At 52.0% G+C, this 20,386-nt stretch overlaps 1 protein-coding gene across 1 annotated transcript in view; it reads left to right on the forward strand.

Annotated features, from left to right (window-relative positions):
- Positions 1 to 20,386, forward strand: part of LOC148135325 (uncharacterized) — a 94,175-nt gene that overhangs the window by 49,597 nt on the left and 24,192 nt on the right. The window contains exons 13-17 of the mRNA XM_087985121.1: positions 2,728 to 2,961; positions 4,008 to 4,241; positions 5,771 to 6,004; positions 13,668 to 13,901; positions 17,108 to 17,341. Coding sequence (XP_087841247.1) covers positions 2,728 to 2,961; positions 4,008 to 4,241; positions 5,771 to 6,004; positions 13,668 to 13,901; positions 17,108 to 17,341 — 1,170 coding nt within the window. The remainder of the gene's footprint in view (positions 1 to 2,727; positions 2,962 to 4,007; positions 4,242 to 5,770; positions 6,005 to 13,667; positions 13,902 to 17,107; positions 17,342 to 20,386) is intronic.

Raw genomic sequence — 20,386 nt, forward strand, 5'->3', positions numbered from 1 at the left:
GAGAGTCACTGGGTGTCATTGAGAATCACTGGGTCCCATTGAGAGTCACTGGATCCCATTGAGTGTCACTGGGTGTCATTGAGTGTCACTGGATCCCATTGAGAGTCACTGGATCCCATTGAGAGTCACTGGCTGTCATTGAGTGTCACTGGGTGTCATTGAGTGTCACTGGATCCTATTGAGAGTCACTGGCTGTCATTGAGTGTCACTGGGTGTCATTGAGTGTCACTGGATCCCATTGAGTGTCACTAGATCCCATTGAGTGTCACTGGGTTTCATTGAGAATTACTGGGTCCCATTGAGAGTCACAGGATCCCATTGAGTGTCACTGGATCCAATTGAGAGTATTTGGGTGTCATTGAGAATCACTGGGTCCCATTGAGAGTCACTGGGTGTCATTGAGTGTCACTGGGTGTCAGTTCGGTGTCCCTCAGTCTCACCGATTGGTTCTGGATGTTATTGCGGGAGAGTCACTGAGGGTCTCTGGCTGTCTCCTGGTGATGCAGGATGTCCCTAGGTGTCACTCAGTGACACTGGGTATTGTTGGGTGTCATTGAGGTTCACTGGGTGTCATTGAGTGTCACTGGATCCCAGAGTGACACTGGGTGTCATTGAGAATCACTGGGTGTAATTGAGATCACTGGATCCCATTGAGTGGCTCTGGGTGTCATTGAGTGTCACTGGATCCCAGAGTGACACTGGGTGTCATTGAGAATCACTGGGTGTAATTGAGATCACTGGATCCCATTGAGTGGCACTGGGTGTCATTGAGTGTCCCTGGATCCCATTGAGTGTCACTGGGTGTCATTGAGTGTCACTGGATCCCATTGAGTGTCACTGGATCCCATTGAGTGTCACAGTGTGTGTCATTGAGAATCACTGGATCCCATTGAGTGTCACTGGGTGTCATTAAGTGTCACTGGATCCCATTGAGTGTCACTGGGTGTCATTGTGAATCACTGGATCCCATTGAGTGTCACTGGGTGTCATTGAGTGTCCCTGGATCCCATTGAGTGTCACTGGGTGTCATTGAGAATCACTGGATCCCATTGAGTGTCACTGGGTGTTATTGAGTGTCCCTGGATCCCATTGAGTGTCACTGGGTGTCATTGAGAATCACTGGCTCCCATTGAGTGTCACTGGGTGTCATTGAGTGTCACTGGGTGTCATTGAGAATCACTGGATCCCATTGAGTGTCACTGGGTGTCATTGATAATCACTGGGTGCCATTGGGTGTCACTGGGAGTCATTGAGAATCACTGGATCCCATTGAGTGTCACTGGGTGTCATTGATAATCACTGGGTGCCATTGGGTGTCACTGGGAGTCATAGAGAATCACTGGGTCACATTGAGAGTCACTGGGTGTCATTGAGTGTCACTGGATCCCATTGAGAGTCACTGGGTGTCATTGAGAATCACTGGGTCCCATTGAGAGTCACTGGGTGTCATTGAGTGTCACTGGATCCCATTGAGTGTCACTGGATCCCATTGAGAGTCACTGGATCCCATTGAGAATCACTGGATCCCATTGAGAGTCACTGGATCCCATTGAGTGACACTGGGTGTCATTAAGTGTCACTGGATCCCATTGAGTGTCACTGGGTGTCATTGAGTGTCACTGGGTGTCATTGAGAGTCACTGGATCCCATTGAGAATCACTGGGTCCCATTGAGAGTCACTGGATCCCATTGAGTGACACTGGGTGTCATTAAGTGTCACTGGATCCCATTGAGTGTCACTGGGTGTCATTGAGAGTCACTGGATCCCATTGAGAATCACTGGGTCCCATTGAGAGTCACTGGATCCCATTGAGTGTCACTGGGTGTCATTAAGTGTCACTGGATCCCATTGAGAGTCACTGGGTGTCATTGAGTGTCACTGGGTGTCATTGAGTGTCACTGGGTGTCAGTTCGGTGTCCCTCAGTCTCACCGATTGGTTCTGGATGTTATTGCGGGAGAGTCACTGAGGGTCTCTGGCTGACTCCTGGTGATGCAGGATGTCCCTCGGTGTCACCCAGTGACACTGGGTGTTGTTGGGTGTCATTGAGGTTCACTGGGTGTCATTGAGTCGTCAGGTGTCCCTGGGTGCCATTGGATGTCATTATGAGTCACTAGATGTTAATGGGCCCCATTGGGTGTCACCGAGAGACATTGGGTGGCACCTGATGTCATTCAGTGTCACTGGGAGTATGTGGGTGTCACTTGTTATAACTGGGAGTCATTGGGCGATATGTGAGCGTTGCTGGGAGTCACTGGGTGCAACTGGGTCTCACTCAGTATCTCCGAGTCTCATCGGGTGTCATCCAGTGTCTCTGTGTCTCACATGGGGGCTCTGACCATCTGTGGGTCTCATTGAGAAACACTGGGGCTCATTGGGAGTCACTGGGTGCCTGGGGGTGTCTCATGCTGTCCCTGGGTCCCTGGGTGTCCCTGGGGGTGTCCCTGGGGGTGTCCCTGGGGGTGTCCCTGGGAGTGTCCCTGGGAGTGTCCCTGTGTCCTTGGGGTGTCCCTGGGAGTGTCAGGGTGTCCCTGGGGGTGTCCCTGGGAGTGTCAGGGTGTCCCTGGGGGTGTCCCTGGGGGTGTCCCTGGGGGTATCCCTGGGGTGTCCCTGGGGGTGTCCCTGGGGGTGTCCCTTGGTCCCTGGGGGTGTCCCTGGGGGTGTCCCTGGGGGTGTCCCTGCGGTCCTGGCCCTCCTGTGAATACTCTCTCCTTTCCCGTATTCCCAGTTTCCTGATAAACATTACGAGGATATCGACAGGATCCGGAGACGGAAGGTGGATATCCGGGCGATGGCAGGAGGAGCTGCTGCCCCTCTCCCTCCCGACAGGACGGAGGATCGACCGGGATCACCCTCATCACCAGGAGCACCGACCTCTGACCCCGCACCCACATACGCTGCCCGTCCCCGGGCAGTGGAAGGGGGTACGGGGGTCACACTGGGCGATGCCACCTATCAGGAGGTGAGGACCCAGTGACACTGTGTAATGGACAGAATGTCACCCATCGAGGGGCAGGAGGAAGGGGTACCCCTGGGAACGGGGAACGGGTAACGTCACTGTGTGTGGGGAACCCGCTGCCCCCTTAGCACATGGTCACTGGGTGACACTGGGTGTCACTGAGAATTACTGGGTGTCATTGAGAGAAACTGGGTGTCACTGGATGTTTCTGGGTCTCACTGGATCTCTCTGGGTGTCATTGGGTGACACTGGGTGTTATTGAGTGGCAACTGGTGTCATTGGGTTTCACTGGTATCTCTGGGAGTGACTGGGTATAAGTGGGAGCCACTGGGTAATCTCTGTGCGTCTCTGGGTGGCATTGGGTGGCATTAGATATTATTGAGTGTTGCTAGATTTCATTGGGCCCTATTGGGTGTTAGCGAGAGACAGTGGGTGCCATTGGATGGTATTGAATGGCAATTGGTGACATTGGGTTTCACTGGTATCACTGGGAGGTCTCTGAGTGTTCCTGACACTGGGTGACACTGGGCATTAATAATTGTCACTGGGCATCTCTGGGCATCACTCGGAGTCATTGAGTGTCGTTGGGTATCTCTGGGTGTCTCACTGTGTATCCCTGGGCATGCTTGGGGGGCCATTGGGCATAACTGGGTGTTGTTTGGCATCTCTGGGCGTCCGTGGGACCCATCGGGGGGTCACTGGATGTCATTCAGTGTCTCTGGGTGTCACTGTATCTCTCTAAGTATCACTTGGTGTGTCTCACTGGTTGTCTCTGGGTGCCACTGGATGTCACTGGACCTCTCTGGGAGATACTGGGTCTCACTGGGTGTCTCTGAGTCTCACTGGGTCTCACTGGGAGTGGCTGGATCTAACTGAGTGTCTCTGGATGCCCGAGGGTGTCTCTGGGTGTCCCTGGGTCCCTGGGGGTGTCAGGGTGTCCCTGGGGGTGTCCCTGGGGGTATCCCTGGGGGTATCCCTGGGGGTATCCCTGGGGTGTCCCTGCGGTCCTGGCCCTCCTGTGAATACTCTCTCCTTTCCCGTATTCCCAGTTTCCTGATAAACATTACGAGGATATCGACAGGATCCGGAGACGGAAGGTGGATATCCGGGCGATGGCAGGAGGAGCTGCTGCCCCTCTCCCTCCCGACAGGACGGAGGATCGACCGGGATCACCCTCATTACCAGGAGCACCGACCTCTGACCCCGCACCCACACACGCTGCCCGTCCCTGGGCAGTGGAAGGGGGTACGGGGGTCACACTGGACGATGCCACCTATCAGGAGGTGAGGACCCAGTGACACTGTCTAATGGACAGAATGTCACCCATCGAGGGGCAGGAGGAAGGGGTACCCCTGGGAACGGGGAAAAGGTAATGTCACTGTGTGTGGGGAACCCACTGCCCCCTTAGCACACGATCACTGGGTGTCACTGGGAGGCACTGGGTATGATTGAGAATCACTGGATCCCATTGAGAGTCACTGGGTGTCATTGGCACTCACTGGGTGTTATTGAGTGTCACTGGATCCCATTGAGTGTCACTGGTTGTCATTGAGTGTCACTGGGTCCCATTGAGTGTCACTGGGTGTCCTTGAGTGTCACTGGGTGTCATTGAGTGTCACTGGGTCCCATTGAGTGTCACTGGGTGTCATTGAGTGTCACTGGATCCCATTGAGAGTCACTGGGTGTCATTGAGTGTCACTGGGTGTTATTGAGTGTCACTGGATCCCATTGAGTGTCACTGGTTGTCATTGAGTGTCACTGGGTCCCATTGAGTGTCACTGGGTGTCATTGAGTGTCACTGGGTCCCATTGAGTGTCACTGGGTGTCATTGAGTGTCACTGGATCCCATTGAGAGTCACTGGGTGTCATTGAGTGTCACTGGGTGTCATTGAGTGTCACTGGATCCCATTGAGTGTCACTGGGTGTCATTGAGTGTCACTGGATCCCATTGAGTGTCACTGGGTGTCATTGAGTGTCACTGGGTCCCATTGAGTGTCACTGGGTGTCATTGAGTGTCACTGGATCCCATTGAGTGTCACTGGGTGTCATTGAGAATTACTGGGTCCCATTGAGAGTCACAGGATCCCATTGAGTGTCACTGGGTGTCATTGGGTGTCACTGGGTGTCAGTTCGGTGTCCCTCAGTCTCACCGATTGGTTCTGGATGTTATTGCGGGAGAGTCACTGAGGGTTTCTGGCTGACTCCTGGTGATGCAGGATGTCCCTCGGTGTCACTCAGTGACACTGGGTGTTGTTGGGTGTCATTGAGGTTCACTGGGTGTCATTGAGAGTCGTCAGGTGTCCCTGGGTGCCATTGGATGTCATTATGAGTCACTAGATGTTAATGGGCCCCATTGGGTGTCACCGAGAGACATTGGGTGGCACCTGATGTCATTCAGTGTCACTGGGAGTATGTGGGTGTCACTTGTTATAACTGGGAGTCATTGGGCGATATGTGAGTGTTGCTGGGAGTCACTGGATGCAACTGAGTCTCACTCAGTATCTCTGGGTCTCATCGGGTGTCATCCAGTGTCTCTGGGTCTCACATGGGGGCTCTGACCATCTGTGGGTCTCTCTGAGAAACACTGGGGCTCATTGGGAGTCACTGGGTGTCTCTGGGTCCCTGGGGGTGTCCGTGGGGGTGTACCTGGGGGTGTCCCTTGGTCCCTGGGGGTGTCCCTGGGGGTGTCCCTGGGGGTGTCCCTGGGGGTATCCCTGGGGGTGTCCCTGGGGGTGTCCCTGGGGGTGTCCCTGGGGGTGTCCCTGCGGTCCTGGCCCTCCTGTGAATACTCTCTCCTTTCCCGTATTCCCAGTTTCCTGATAAACATTACGAGGATATCGACAGGATCCGGAGACGGAAGGTGAATATCCGGTCGATGGCAGGAGGAGCTGCTGCCCCTCTCCCTCCCGACAGGACGGTGGATCGACCGGGATCACCCTCATTACCAGGAGCACCGACCTCTGACCCCGCACCCACACACGCTGCCCGTCCCCGGGCAGTGGAAGGGGGTACGGGGGTCCCACTATACGATGCCAACTATCAGGAGGTGAGGACCCAGTGACACTGTCTAATGGACAGAATGTCACCCATCGAGGGGCAGGGGGAAGGGGTACCCCTGGGAACGGGGAACGGGTAACGTCACTGTGTGTGGGGAACCCACTGCCCCTTTAGCACGAGAATCACTGGATCCCATTGAGGTTCGCTGGGTGTCATTGAGTGTCACTCGATCCCATTAAGTGTCACTGGGTGTCATTGAGTGTCACTGGGTGTCATTAAGTGTCACTGGGTGTCATTGAGTGTCACTGGATCCCATTAAGTGTCACTGGGTGTCATTGAGTGTCACTGGATCCCATTGAGTGTCACTGGGTGTCATTGAGTGTCACTGGATCCCATTGAGTGTCAGTGAGTGTGATTGAGTGTCACTGGATCCCATTGAGTGTCACTGGGTGTCATTGAGTGTCACTGGATCCCATCAAGTGTCACTGGGTGTCGTTGAGAATCACTGGATTCCCACTGAGTGTCACTGGATCCCATTGAGTGTCACTGGGTGTCATTGAGGGTCCCTGGATCCCATTGAGTGTCACTGGGTGTCAATGAGAATCACTGGCTCCCATTACGTGTCACTGGGTGTCATTGAGTGTCACTGGGTGTTATTGAGAATCACTGGTCCCATTGAGTGTCACTGGGTGTCATTGATAATCACTGGGTCCCATTGGGTGTCACTGGGAGTCATAGAGAATCACTGGCTCCCATTGAGTGTCACTGGCTGTCATTGAGAATCACTGGATCCCATTGAGTGTCACTGGATCCCATTGAGGTTCACTGGGTGTCATTGAGTGTCACTGGGTGTCATTGAGTGTCCCTGGATCCCATTGAGAGTCACTGGGTGTCATTGAGTGTCACTGGGTGTCATTGAGTGTCCCTGGATCCCATTGAGTGTCACAGTGTGTGTCATTACGAATCACTGGATCCCATTGAGTGTCACTGGATCCCATTGAGTGTCACTGGGTGTCACTAAGTGTCACTGGATCCCATTGAGTGTCACTGGGTGTCATTGAGGGTCCCTGGATCCCATTGAGAGTCACTGGGTGTCATTGAGAATCACTGGCTCCCATTACGTGTCACTGGGTGTCATTGAGTGTCACTGGGTGTCATTGAGAATCACTGGATCCCATTGAGTGTCACTGGGTGTCATTGATAATCACTGGGTGTCATTGAGTGTCACTAGGTGTCATTGAGTGTCACTGGGTGTCATAGAGAATCACTGGCTCCCATTGAGTGTGACTGGCTGTCATAGAGAATCACTGGGTCCCATTGAGAGTCACTGGATGTCATTGAGAATCACTGGGTCCCATTGAGAGTCACTGGGTGTCATTGAGTGTCACTGGGTGTCATTGAGTGTCACTGGATCCCATTGAGAGTCACTGGGTGTCATTGAGAATCACTGGGTCCCATTGAGAGTCACTGGGTCCCATTGAGAGTCACTGGGTGTCATTGAGTGTCACTGAGTGTCATTGAGTGTCACTGGGTGTCATTGAGTGTCACTGCATCCCATTGAGAGTATTTGGGTGTCATTGAGAATCACTGGGTCCCATTGAGTGTCACTGGATCCCATTGAGTGTCTTCGGGTGTCACTGGGTGTCACTGGATCCCATTGAGTGTCACTCGGCGTCATGGAGAATCGCTGCATCCCATTGAGTGTCACTGGGTGTCATTGAGAGTTACTGGATCCCATTGAGCGTCACGTGGTGTCATTGAGAATCACTGGATCCCATTGAGTGTCACTGGGTGTCATTGAGAATCTCTGGATCCCATTGAGTGTCACTGGATCTAATTGAGTGTCACTGGGTGTCATTGAAAATCGCTGGATCCCATTGAGTGTCACTGGATCCCATTGAGTGTCACTGGATCCCATTGAGTGTTACTGGGTGTCATTAAGTGTCACTGGATCCCATTGAGTGTCACTGGGTGTCATTGAGTGTCCCTGGATCCCATTGAGTGTCACTGGGTGTCATTGAGAATCACCGGCTCCCATTGAGTGTCACTGGGTGTCATTGAGTGTCACTGGTGTCATTGAGAATCACTGGATGCCATTGAGAGTCACTGGGTGTCATTGATAATCACTGGGTCACATTGGGTGTCACTGGGAGTCATAGAGAATCACTGGATCCCATTGAGAGTCACTGGGTCCCATTGAGAGTCACTGGGTCCCATTGAGAGTCACTGGGTGTCATTGAGTGTCACTGGATCCCATTGAGAGTCACTGGCTGTCATTGAGTGTCACTGGCTGTCATTGAGTGTCACTGGGTGTCATTGAGTGTCACTGGATCCCATTGAGTTTCACTGGGTTTCATTGAGAATTACTGGGTCCCATTGAGTGTCGCCGGGTCTCTTTGAGAGTATTTGGGTGTCATTGAGAATCACTGGGTCCCATTGAGAGTCACTGGGTCCCATTGAGTGTCACTGGGTGTCATTGAGTGTCACTGGATCCCATTGAGAGTCCCTGGCTGTCATTGAGTGTCACTGGGTGTCATTGAGTGTCACTGGATCCCATTGAGTGTCACTGGGTTTCATTGAGAATCACTGGATCCCATTGAGTGTCACTGGGTGTCATTGAGTGTCACTGGGTGTCAGTTCGGTGTCCCTCAGTCTCACCGATTGGTTCTGGATGTTATTGCGGGAGAGTCACTGAGGGTCTCTGGCTGACTCCTGGTGATGCAGGATGTCCCTCGGTGTCACTCAGTGACACTTGGTATTGTTGGATGTCATTGAGGTTCACTGGGTGTCATTGAGTGTCACTGGATCGCTGAGTGACACTGGGTATCATTGAGAATCACTGGGTGTCATTGAGTGTCACTGGATATCATTGAGAATCACTGGGTCCCCTTGAGTGTCACTGGGTATCATTGAGTGTCACTGGGTCCCATTGAGTGTCACTGGGTGTCATTGAGAGTCACTGGATGTCATTGAGAGTCACTAGGTGTCATTGTCAGTCACTGGATCCCATTGAGTTTCACTGGGTTTCATTGAGTGTCCCTGGATCCCATTGAGTGTCACTGGGTGTCATTGAGTGTCACTGGATCCCATTGAGTGTCACTGGGTGTCATTGAGTGTCGCTGGGTGTCATTGAGAATTGCTGGATCCCATTGAGTGTCACTGGGTGTCATTGAGTGTCACTGGATTCCATTGAGTGTTACTGGGTGTCATTGAGAATCACTGTATCCCATTGAGAGTCACTGGGTGTCATTGAGAATCACTGGATCCTATTGAGAGTCACTGGCTGTCATTGAGGTTCACTGGGTGACATTGAGTGTCACTGGATCCCAGAGTGACACTGGGTGTCATTGAGAATCACTGGCTGTAATTGAGATCACTGGATCCCATTGAGTGGCACTGGGTGTCATTGAGTGTCCCTGGATCCCATTGAGTAGCACTGGGTGTCATTGAGTGTCACTAGATCCCATTGAGTGTCCCTGGATCCCAGTGAGTGTCACTGGGTGTCATTGAGAATCACAGGATCCCATTGAGTGTCACTGGATCCCATTGATTGTCACTGGGTGTCATTAAGTGTCACTTGATCCCATTGAGTGTCACTGGGTGTCATTGAGTGTCCCTGGATCCCATTGAGTGTCACTGGGTGTCATTGAGAATCACCGGCTCCCATTGAGTGTCACTGGGTGTCATTGAGTGTCACTGGTGTCATTGAGAATCACTGGATCCCATTGAGTGTCACTGGGTGTCATTGATAATCACTGGGTCACATTGGGTGTCACTGGGAGTCATTGAGAATCACTGGGTCCCATTGAGAGTCACTGGCTGTCATTGAGAATCACTGGGTCCCATTGAGAGTCACTGGGTGTCATTGAGTGTCACTGGGTGTCATTGAGAGTCACTGGATCCCATTGAGAGTCACTGGGTCCCATTGAGAGTCACTGGGTGTCATTGAGTGTCACTGGGTGTCATTGAGTGTCACTGGGTCACATTGGGTGTCACTGGGAGTCATAGAGAATCACTGGGTCCCATTGAGTGTCACTGGGTGTCATTGAGAATCACTGGGTCCCATTGAGAGTCACTGGCTGTCATTGAGAATCACTGGGTCCCATTGAGAGTCACTGGGTGTCATTGAGTGTCACTGGGTGTCATTGAGTGTCACTGGGTCCCATTGAGTGTCACTGGGTGTCATTGAGTGTCACAGGATCCCATTGAGAGTCACTGGCTGTCATTGAGTGTCACTGGGTGTCATTGAGTGTCACTGGATCCCATTCAGTGTCACTGGGTTTCATTGAGAATTACTGGGTCCCATTGAGTGTCACTGGGTCCCATTGAGAGTATTTGGGTGTCATTGAGAATCACTGGGTCCCATTGAGAGTCACTGGGTGTCATTGAGTGTCACTGGGTGTCAGTTCGGTGTCCCTCAATCTCACCGATTGGTTCTGGATGTTATTCCGGGAGAGTCACTGAGGGTCTCTGGCTGACACCTGGTGATGCAGGATGTCCCTAGGTGTCACTCAGTGACACTGGGTATTGTTGGGTGTCATTGAGGTTCACTGGGTGTCATTGAGTGTCACTGGATCCCATTGAGTGTCACTGGGTGTCATTGAGAATCACTGGGTGTCATTGAGTGTCACTGGATATCATTGAGAATCACTGGGTCCCATTGAGTGTCACTGGGTATCATTGAGTGTCACTGGGTCCCATTGAGTGTCACTGGGTGTCATTGAGAGTCACTGGGTGTCATTGTCAGTCACTGGATCCCATTGAGTGGCACTGGGTGTCATTGATGTCCCTGGATCCCAATGAGTGTCACTGGGTGTCATTGAGTGTCACTGGATCCCATTGAGTGTCCCTGGATCCCATTGAGTGTCATAGTGTGAGTCATTGAGAATCACTGGATCCCTTTGAGTGTCACTGGATCCCATTGAGTGTCACTGGGTGTCATTAAGTGTCACTGGATCCCATTGAGTGTCACTGGGTGTCACTGATAATCACGGATCCCATTGGGTGTCACTGGGAGTCATAGAGAATCACTGGCTCCCATTGAGTGTCACTGGCTGTCATTGAGAATCACTGGGTCCCATTGAGTGTCACTGGATGTCATTGAGAATCACTGGGTCCCATTGAGAGTCACTGGGTGTCATTGAGTGTCACTGGGTGTCATTGAGTGTCACTGGATCCCATTGAGAGTCACTGGGTCCCATTGAGAATCACTGCGTCCCACTGAGAGTCACTGGGTCCCATTGAGTGTCACTGGGTGTCATTGAGTGTCACTGGATCCCATTGAGAGTATTTGGGTGTCATTGAGAATCACTGGGTCCCATTGAGTGTCACTGGGTGTCATTGAGTGTCACTGGATCCCATTGAGTGTCATTGGGTGTCACTGGGTGTCACTGGTCCCATTGAGTGTCACTCGGCATCATGGAGAATCGCTGCATCCCATTGAGTGTCACTGGGTGTCATTGAGAGTTACTGGATCCCATTGAGTGTCACTGGGTGTCATTGAGAATCACTGGATCCCATTGAGTGTCACTGGGTGTCATTGAGAATCTCTGGATCCCATTGAGTGTCACTGGATCTAATTGAGTGTCACTGGGTGTCATTGAGAATCGCTGGATCCCATTGAGTGTCACTGGATCCCATTGAGTGTCACTGGGTGTCATTGAGAATCACTGGGTCCCCTTGAGTGTCACTGGGTGTCATTGAGTGTCACTGGAACCCATTGAGAATCACTGGGTGTCATTGAGAGTTACTGGATCCCATTGAGTGTCACTGGGTGTCATTGAGGGTCCCTGGATCCCATTGAGTGTCACTGGATCCCATTGAGTGTCACTGGGTGTCATTGAGTGTCACTGGGTGTCATTGAGTGTCACTGGGTGTCATTGAGAATCACTGGATCCCATTGAGTGTCACTGGGTGTCATTGATAATCACTGGGTCCCATTGGGTGTCACTGGGAGTCATAGAGAATCACTGGCTCCCATTGAGAGTCACTGGGTGTCATTGAGTGTCACTGGGTGTCATTGAGTGTCACTGGATCCCATTGAGAGTCACTGGGTGTCATTGATAATCAATGGGTCCCATTGGGTGTAACTGGGAGTCATAGAGAATCACTGGCTCCCATTGAGTGTCACTGGCTCTCATTGAGAATCACTGGGTCCCATTGAGTGTCACTGGATGTCATTGAGAATCACTGGGTCCCATTGAGTGTCACTGGATGTCATTGAGAATCACTGGGTCCCATTGAGAGTCACTGGGTGTCATTGAGTGTCACTGGGTCCCATTGAGTGTCACTGGGTGTCATTGAGTGTCACTCAGTGTCATTGAGTGTCACTGGAGCCCATTGAGTGTCACTGGATCCCATTGAGAGTATTTGGGTGTCATTGAGAATCACTGGGTCCCATTGAGTGTCACTGGGTGTCATTGAGTGTCACTGGATCTCATTGAGTGTCATTGGGTGTCACTGGGTGTCACTGGATCCCATGGAGAATCGCTGCATCCCATTGAGTGTCACGTGGTGTCATTGAGAGTTACTGGATCCCATTGAGTGTCACTGGGTGTCATTGAGAATCTCTGGATCCCATTGTGTGTCACTGGATCTAATTGAGTGTCACTGGGTGTCATTGAGAATCGCTGGATCCCATTGAGTGTCACTGGATCCCATTGAGTGTCACTGCGTGTCATTGAGAGTCACTGGATGTCATTTGAGTGTCACTAGATCCCATTGAGTGTCACTGGGTGTCATTGAGAATCACTGGGTCCCATTGAGTGTCACTGGGTGTCATTGAGTGTCACTGGATCCCATTGAGAATCACTGGGTGTCATTGAGAGTCACTGGGTGTCATTGAGATTCACTGGGTCCCATTGAGTGTCACTGGGTCCCATTGAGAGTCACTGGATCCCATTGAGAGTCACTGGGTGTCATTGAGTGTCACTGGGTCCCATTGAGAGTCACTGGGTGCCATTGAGAGTCACTGGGTGTCATTGAGTGTCACTGGGTGTCATTGAGAGTCACTGGGTGTCAGTTCGGTGTCCCTCAGTCTCACCGATTGGTTCTGGATGTTATTGCGGGAGAGTCACTGAGGGTCTCTGGCTGACTCCTGGTGATGCAGGATGTCCCTCGGTGTCACCCAGTGACACTGGGTATTGTTGGGTGTCATTGAGGTTCACTGGGTGTCATTGAGAGTCGTCAGGTGTCCCTGGGTGCCATTGGATGTCATTATGCGTCACTAGGTGTTAATGGGCCCCATTGGGTGTCACCGAGAGACATTGGGTGGCACCTGATGTCATTCAGTGTCACTGGGAGTATGTGGGTGTCACTTGTTATAACTGGGAGTCATTGGGCGATATGTGAGTGTTGCTGGGAGTCACTGGGTGCAACTGGGTCTCACTCAGTATCTCTGGGTCTCATCGGGTGTCATCCAGTGTCTCTGGGTCTCACATGGGGGCTCTGACCATCTGTGGGTCTCTCTGAGAAACACTGGGGCTCATTGGGAGTCACTGGGTGCCTGGGGGTGTCTCATGGTGTCCCTGGGTCCCTGGGTGTCCCTGGGGATGTCCCTTGGTCCCTGGGGGTGTCCCTGGACCCCTGGGGGTGTCCCTGGGGGTCTCTGGGTACCTGGGGGTGTCCCTGGGGGTGTCCCTGGGGGTGTCCCTGGGGGTGTCCCTGCGGTCCTGGCCCTCCTGTGAATACTCTCTCCTTTCCCGTATTCCCAGTTTCCTGATAAACATTACGAGGATATCGACAGGATCCGGAGACGGAAGGTGGATATCCGGGCGATGGCAGGAGGAGCTGCTGCCCCTCTCCCTCCCGACAGGACAGAGGATCGACCGGGATCACCCTCATTACCAGGAGCACCGACCTCTGACCCCGCACCCACACACGCTGCCCGTCCCCAGGCAGTGGAATGGGGTACGGGGGTCCCACTATACGATGCCAACTATCAGGAGGTGAGGACCCAGTGACACTGTCAAATGGACAGAATGTCACCCATCGAGGGGCAGGAGGAAGGGGTACCCCTGGGAACGGGGAACGAGTACGTGACTGTGTGTGGGGAACCCACTGCCCCTTTAGCACACGGTCACTGGGTGACACTGGGTGTCATTGGGAGACACTGGGTGTTACTGGGAGACACTGGGTGTCACTGGGTGACATTGAGAATCACTGGATCCCATTGAGGTTCACTGGGTGTCATTGAGTGTCACTGGATCCCATTGAGTGTCACTGAGTGTGATTGAGTGTCCCTGGATCCCATTGAGTGTCACTGGGTGTCATTGAGTGTCACTGGGTGTCATTGAGAGTGACTGGGTGTCATTGACTGTCACTGGGTGTCATTGAGAATCGCTGGATCCCACTGAGTGTCACTGGGTGTCATTGAGTGTCACTGGATCCCATTGAGTGTCACTGGTGTCATTGAGAATCACTGGCTCCCATTGAGTGTCACTGGGTGTCATTGAGTGTCACTGGGTGTCATTGAGAATCACTGGATCTCATTGAATGTCGCTGGGTGTCATTGAGAATCGCTGGATCCCATTGAGTGTCACTGGGTGTCATTGAGAGTCACTGGATCCCATTGCGTGTCATTGGGTGTCATTGAGTGTCACTGGATCCCATTGAGTGTTACTGGGTGTCATTGAGAATCACTGGATCCCATTGAGAGTCACTGGATGTCATTGAGAATCACTGGATCCCATTGAGTGTCGCTGGGTATCATTGAGGTTCACTGGGTGTCATTGAGTGTCACTGGATCCCATTGAGTGTTACTGGGTGTCATTGAGAATCACTGGATCCCATTGAGAGTCACTGGGTGTCATTGAGAATCACTGGATCCCATTGAGTGTCGCTGGGTATCATTGAGGTTCACTGGGTGTCATTGAGTGTCACTGGATCCCAGAGTGACACTGGGTGTCATTGAGAATCACTGGGTGTAATTGAGATCACTGGATCCCGTTGAGTGGCACTGGGTGTCATTGAGTGTCCCTGGATCCCATTGAGTGTCACTGGGTGTCATTGAGTGTCACTGGATCCCATTGAGTGTCACTGGATCCCATTGAGTGTCACTGGATCCCATTGAGTGTCACAGTGTGTGTCATTGAGAATCACTGGATCCCATTGAGTGTCACTGGGTGTCATTAAGTGTCACTGGATCCCATTGAGTGTCACTGGATGTCATTGAGAATCACTGGATCCCATTGAGTGTCACTGGGTGTCATTGAGTGTCCCTGGATCCCATTGAGTGTCACTGGGTGTCATTGAGAATCACTGGCTCCCATTGAGTGTCACTGGGTGTCATTGAGTGTCACTGGGTGTCATTGAGAATCACTGGATCCCATTGAGTGTCACTGGGTGTCATTGATAATCACTGGGTGCCATTGGGTGTCACTGGGAGTCATTGAGATTCACTGGATCCCATTGAGTGTCACTGGGTGTCATTGAGTGTCACTGGATCCCATTGAGTATCCCTGGATCCCATTGAGTGTCACTGGGTGTCATTGAGAATCACTGGATCCCATTGAGTGTCACTGGGTGTCATTGAGTGTCACTGGGTGTCATTGAGAATCACTGGATCCCATTGAGTGTCACTGGGTGTCATTGAGTGTCACTGGATCCCAGAGTGACACTGGGTGTCATTGAGAATCACCGGGTGTAATTGAGATCACTGGATCCCATTGAGTGGCACTGGGTGTCATTGAGTGTCACTGGATCCCATTGAGTATCCCTGGATCCCATTGAGTGTCACTGGATCCCATTGAGTGTCACAGTGTGTGTCATTGAGAATCACTGGATCCCATTGAGTGTCACTGGGTGCCATTAAGTGTCACTGGATCCCATTGAGTGTCACTGGGTGTCATTGAGAATCACTGGATCCCATTGAGTGTCACTGGGTGTCATTGAGTGTCCCTGAATCCCATTGAGTGTCACTGGGTGTCATTGAGAATCACTGGCTCCCATTGAGTGTCACTGGGTCCCATTGAGTGTCACTGGGTGTCATTGGGAATCACTGGATCCCATTGAGTGTCACTGGGTGTCATTGATAATCACTGGGTGCCATTGGGTGTCACTGGGAGTCATTGAGAATCACTGGATCCCATTGAGTGTCACTGGGTGTCATTGAGAATCACTGGATCCCATTGAGTGTCACTGGGTGTCATTGAGAATCACTGGATCCCATTGAGTGTCGCTGGGTATCATTGAGGTTCACCGGGTGTCATTGAGTGACACTGGATCCCAGAGTGACACTGGGTGTCATTGAGAATCACCGGGTGTAATTGAGATCACTGGATCCCATTGAGTGGCACTGGTGTCATTGAGTGTCACTGGATCCCATTGAGTGTCACTGGGTGTCATTGAGTGTCACTGGATCCCATTGAGTATCCCTGGATCCCATTGAGTGTCACTGGGGGTCATTAAGAATCACTGGATCCCATTGAGTGTCACTGGATCCCATTGAGTGTCACTGGGTGTCATTGAGTGTCACTGGGTGTCATTGAGTGTCACTGGGTGTCATTGAGAATCACTGGATCCCATTGAGTGTCACTGGGTGTCATTGATAATCACTGGGTCCCATTGGGTGTCACTGGGAGTCATAGAGAATCACTGGGTCACATTGAGTGTCACTGGGTGTCATTGAGAATCACTGGGCCCATTGAGAGTCACTGGATCCCATTGAGTGTCACTGGGTGTCACTTGTTATAACTGGGAGTCATTGGGCGATATGTGAGTGTTGCTGAGAGTCACTGGGTGTAACTGGGTCTCACTCAGTATCTCTGGGTCACATTGGGTGTCATCCAGTGTCTCTGGGTATCACATGGGGGCTCTGACCATCTGTGGGTCTCACTGAGAAACACTGGGGCTCACTGGGAGTCACTGGGTCTCACTGGGAGTCTCTGGGTCTCACTGGGAGTCTCTGGGTCCCTGGGGGTGTCTCTGGGGGTGTCCCTGGGGGGCCCTTGGTCCCTGGGGGTGTCCCTGGGGTGTCCTTGGGGGTGTCCTTGGGGGTGTCCCTGGGGGTGTCCCTGGGTGTGTCCCTGGTCCCTGGGGGTGTCCCTGGGGGTGTCCCTGGGGTGTCCCTGGGGGTGTCCCTGGGGGTGTCCCTGGGGGTGTCCCTGCCGTCCTGGCCCTCCTGTGAATACTCTCTCCTTTCCCGTATTCCCAGTTTCCTGATAAACATTACGAGGATATCGACAGGATCCGGAGACGGAAGGTGGATATCCGGGCGATGGCAGGAGGAGCTGCTGCCCCTCTCCCTCCCGACAGGACGGAGGATCGATCAGGACCACCCTCATTACCAGGAGCACCGACCTCTGACCCCGCACCCACACATGCTGCCCGTCCCCGGGCAGTGGAAGGGGGTACGGGGGTCACACTGGACGATGCCACCTATCAGGAGGTGAGGACCTAGTGACACTGTCTAATGGACAGAATGTCACCCATTGAGGGGCAGGAGGAAGGGGTACCCCTGGGAATGGGGAATGGGTAACGTCACTGTGTGTGGGGAACCCACTGCCCCTTTAGCACACGGTCACTGGGAGACACAGGGTGTCATTGGAGACACTGGGTGTTACTGGGAGACACTGGGTGTCACTGGGTGACATTGAGAATCACTGGATCCCATTGAGGTTCACTGGGTGTCATTGAGAGTTACTGGATCCCATTGAGTGTCACTGGGTGAAATTGAGAATCACTGGATCCCATTGAGTGTCGCTGGGTATCATTGAGAATTGCTGGATTCCATTGAGTGTCACTGGGTGTCATTGGGGAATCACTGGATCCCATTGAGTGTCACTGGGTGTCATTGAGAGTCACTGGATCCCATTGCATGTCATTGAGTGTCATTGAGTGTCACTGGATCCCATTGAGTGTTACTGGGTGTCATTGAGAATCACTGGATCCTATTGAGAGTCACTGGCTGTCATTGAGTGTCACTGGGTGTCATTGAGAATCACTGGATCCCATTGAGTGTCGCTGGGTATCATTGAGGTTCACCGGGTGTCATTGAGTGTCACTGGATCCCAGAGTGACACTGGGTGTCGTTGAGAATCACTGGGTGTAATTGAGATCACTGGATCCCATTGAGTGGCACTGGTGTCATTGCGTGTACCTGGATCCCATTGAGTGTCACTGGGTGTCATTGAGTGTCACTGGATCCCATTGAGTGTCACTGGATCCCATTGAGTGTCACTGGGTGTCATTGAGTGTCACTGGGTGTCATTGATAATCACTGGGTCCCATTGGGTGTCACTGGGTGTCATAGAGAATCACTGGGTCCCATTGAGTGTCACTGGGTGTCATTGAGAATCACTGGGTCCCATTGAGTGTCACTGAGTGTCATTGAGAATCACTGGGTCCCATTGAGAGTCACTGGGTGTCATTGAGTGTCACTGGGTGTCATTGAGTGTCACTGGATCCCATTGAGAGTCACTGGGTGTCATTGAGAATCACTGGGTCCCATTGAGAGTCACTGGATCCCATTGAGTGTCACTGGGTGTCATTGAGTGTCACTGGGTGTCATTGAGTGTCACTGGATCCCATTGAGAGTCACTGGATCCCATTGAGAGTCACTGGCTGTCATTGAGTGTCACTGGGTGTCGTTGAGTGTCACTGGATCCCATTGAGTGTCACTGGGTGTCATTGAGAATCACTGGCTCCCATTGAGTGTCACTGGGTGTCATTGAGTGTCACTGGGTGTCATTGAGAATCACTGGATCCCATTGAGTGTCACTGGGTGTCATTGATAATCACTGGGTCACATTGGGTGTCACTGGGTGTCATTGAGTGTCACTGGATCCCATTGAGTGTCACTGGATCCCATTGAGAGTCACTGGCTGTCATTGAGTGTCACTGGGTGTCATTGAGTGTCACTGGATCCCACTGAGTGTCACTAGATCCCATTGATTGTCACTGGGTTTCATTGAGAATTACTGGGTCCCATTGAGTGTCACTGGATCCAATTGAGAGTATTTGGGTGTCATTGAGAATCACTGGGTGTCATTGAGTGTCACTGGGTGTCATTGAGTGTCACTGGGTGTCAGTTCGGTGTCCCTCAGTCTCACCGATTGGTTCTGGATGTTATTGCGGGAGAGTCACTGAGGGTCTCTGGCTGACTCCTGGTGATGCAGGATGTCCCTAGGTGTCACTCAGTGACACTGGGTATTGTTGGGTGTCATTGAGGTACACTGGGTGTCATTGAGTGTCACTGGATCCCAGAGTGACACTGGGTGTCATTGAGAATCACTGGATCCTATTGAGAGTCACTGGCTGTCATTGAGTGTCACTGGGTGTCATTGAGAATCACTGGATCCCATTGAGTGTCGCTGGGTATCATTGAGGTTCACCGGGTGTCATTGAGTGTCACTGGATCCCAGAGTGACACTGGGTGTCGTTGAGAATCACTGGGTGTAATTGAGATCACTGGATCCCATTGAGTGGCACTGGTGTCATTGCGTGTACCTGGATCCCATTGAGTGTCACTGGGTGTCATTGAGTGTCACTGGATCCCATTGAGTGTCACTGGATCCCATTGAGTGTCACTGGGTGTCATTGAGTGTCACTGGGTGTCATTGATAATCACTGGGTCCCATTGGGTGTCACTGGGTGTCATAGAGAATCACTGGGTCCCATTGAGTGTCACTGGGTGTCATTGAGAATCACTGGGTCCCATTGAGTGTCACTGAGTGTCATTGAGAATCACTGGGTCCCATTGAGAGTCACTGGGTGTCATTGAGTGTCACTGGGTGTCATTGAGTGTCACTGGATCCCATTGAGAGTCACTGGGTGTCATTGAGAATCACTGGGTCCCATTGAGAGTCACTGGATCCCATTGAGTGTCACTGGGTGTCATTGAGTGTCACTGGGTGTCATTGAGTGTCACTGGATCCCATTGAGAGTCACTGGATCCCATTGAGAGTCACTGGCTGTCATTGAGTGTCACTGGGTGTCGTTGAGTGTCACTGGATCCCATTGAGTGTCACTGGGTGTCATTGAGAATCACTGGCTCCCATTGAGTGTCACTGGGTGTCATTGAGTGTCACTGGGTGTCATTGAGAATCACTGGATCCCATTGAGTGTCACTGGGTGTCATTGATAATCACTGGGTCACATTGGGTGTCACTGGGTGTCATTGAGTGTCACTGGATCCCATTGAGTGTCACTGGATCCCATTGAGAGTCACTGGCTGTCATTGAGTGTCACTGGGTGTCATTGAGTGTCACTGGATCCCACTGAGTGTCACTAGATCCCATTGATTGTCACTGGGTTTCATTGAGAATTACTGGGTCCCATTGAGTGTCACTGGATCCAATTGAGAGTATTTGGGTGTCATTGAGAATCACTGGGTGTCATTGAGTGTCACTGGGTGTCATTGAGTGTCACTGGGTGTCAGTTCGGTGTCCCTCAGTCTCACCGATTGGTTCTGGATGTTATTGCGGGAGAGTCA

This window comes from Chiloscyllium plagiosum, unplaced genomic scaffold, assembly GCF_037043375.1.
Source record: "Chiloscyllium plagiosum isolate Xiang-an unplaced genomic scaffold, Cpla_swu_hap1 HiC_scaffold_50, whole genome shotgun sequence".
In the NCBI taxonomy this organism is placed as follows: Eukaryota; Metazoa; Chordata; class Chondrichthyes; order Orectolobiformes; family Hemiscylliidae; genus Chiloscyllium; species Chiloscyllium plagiosum.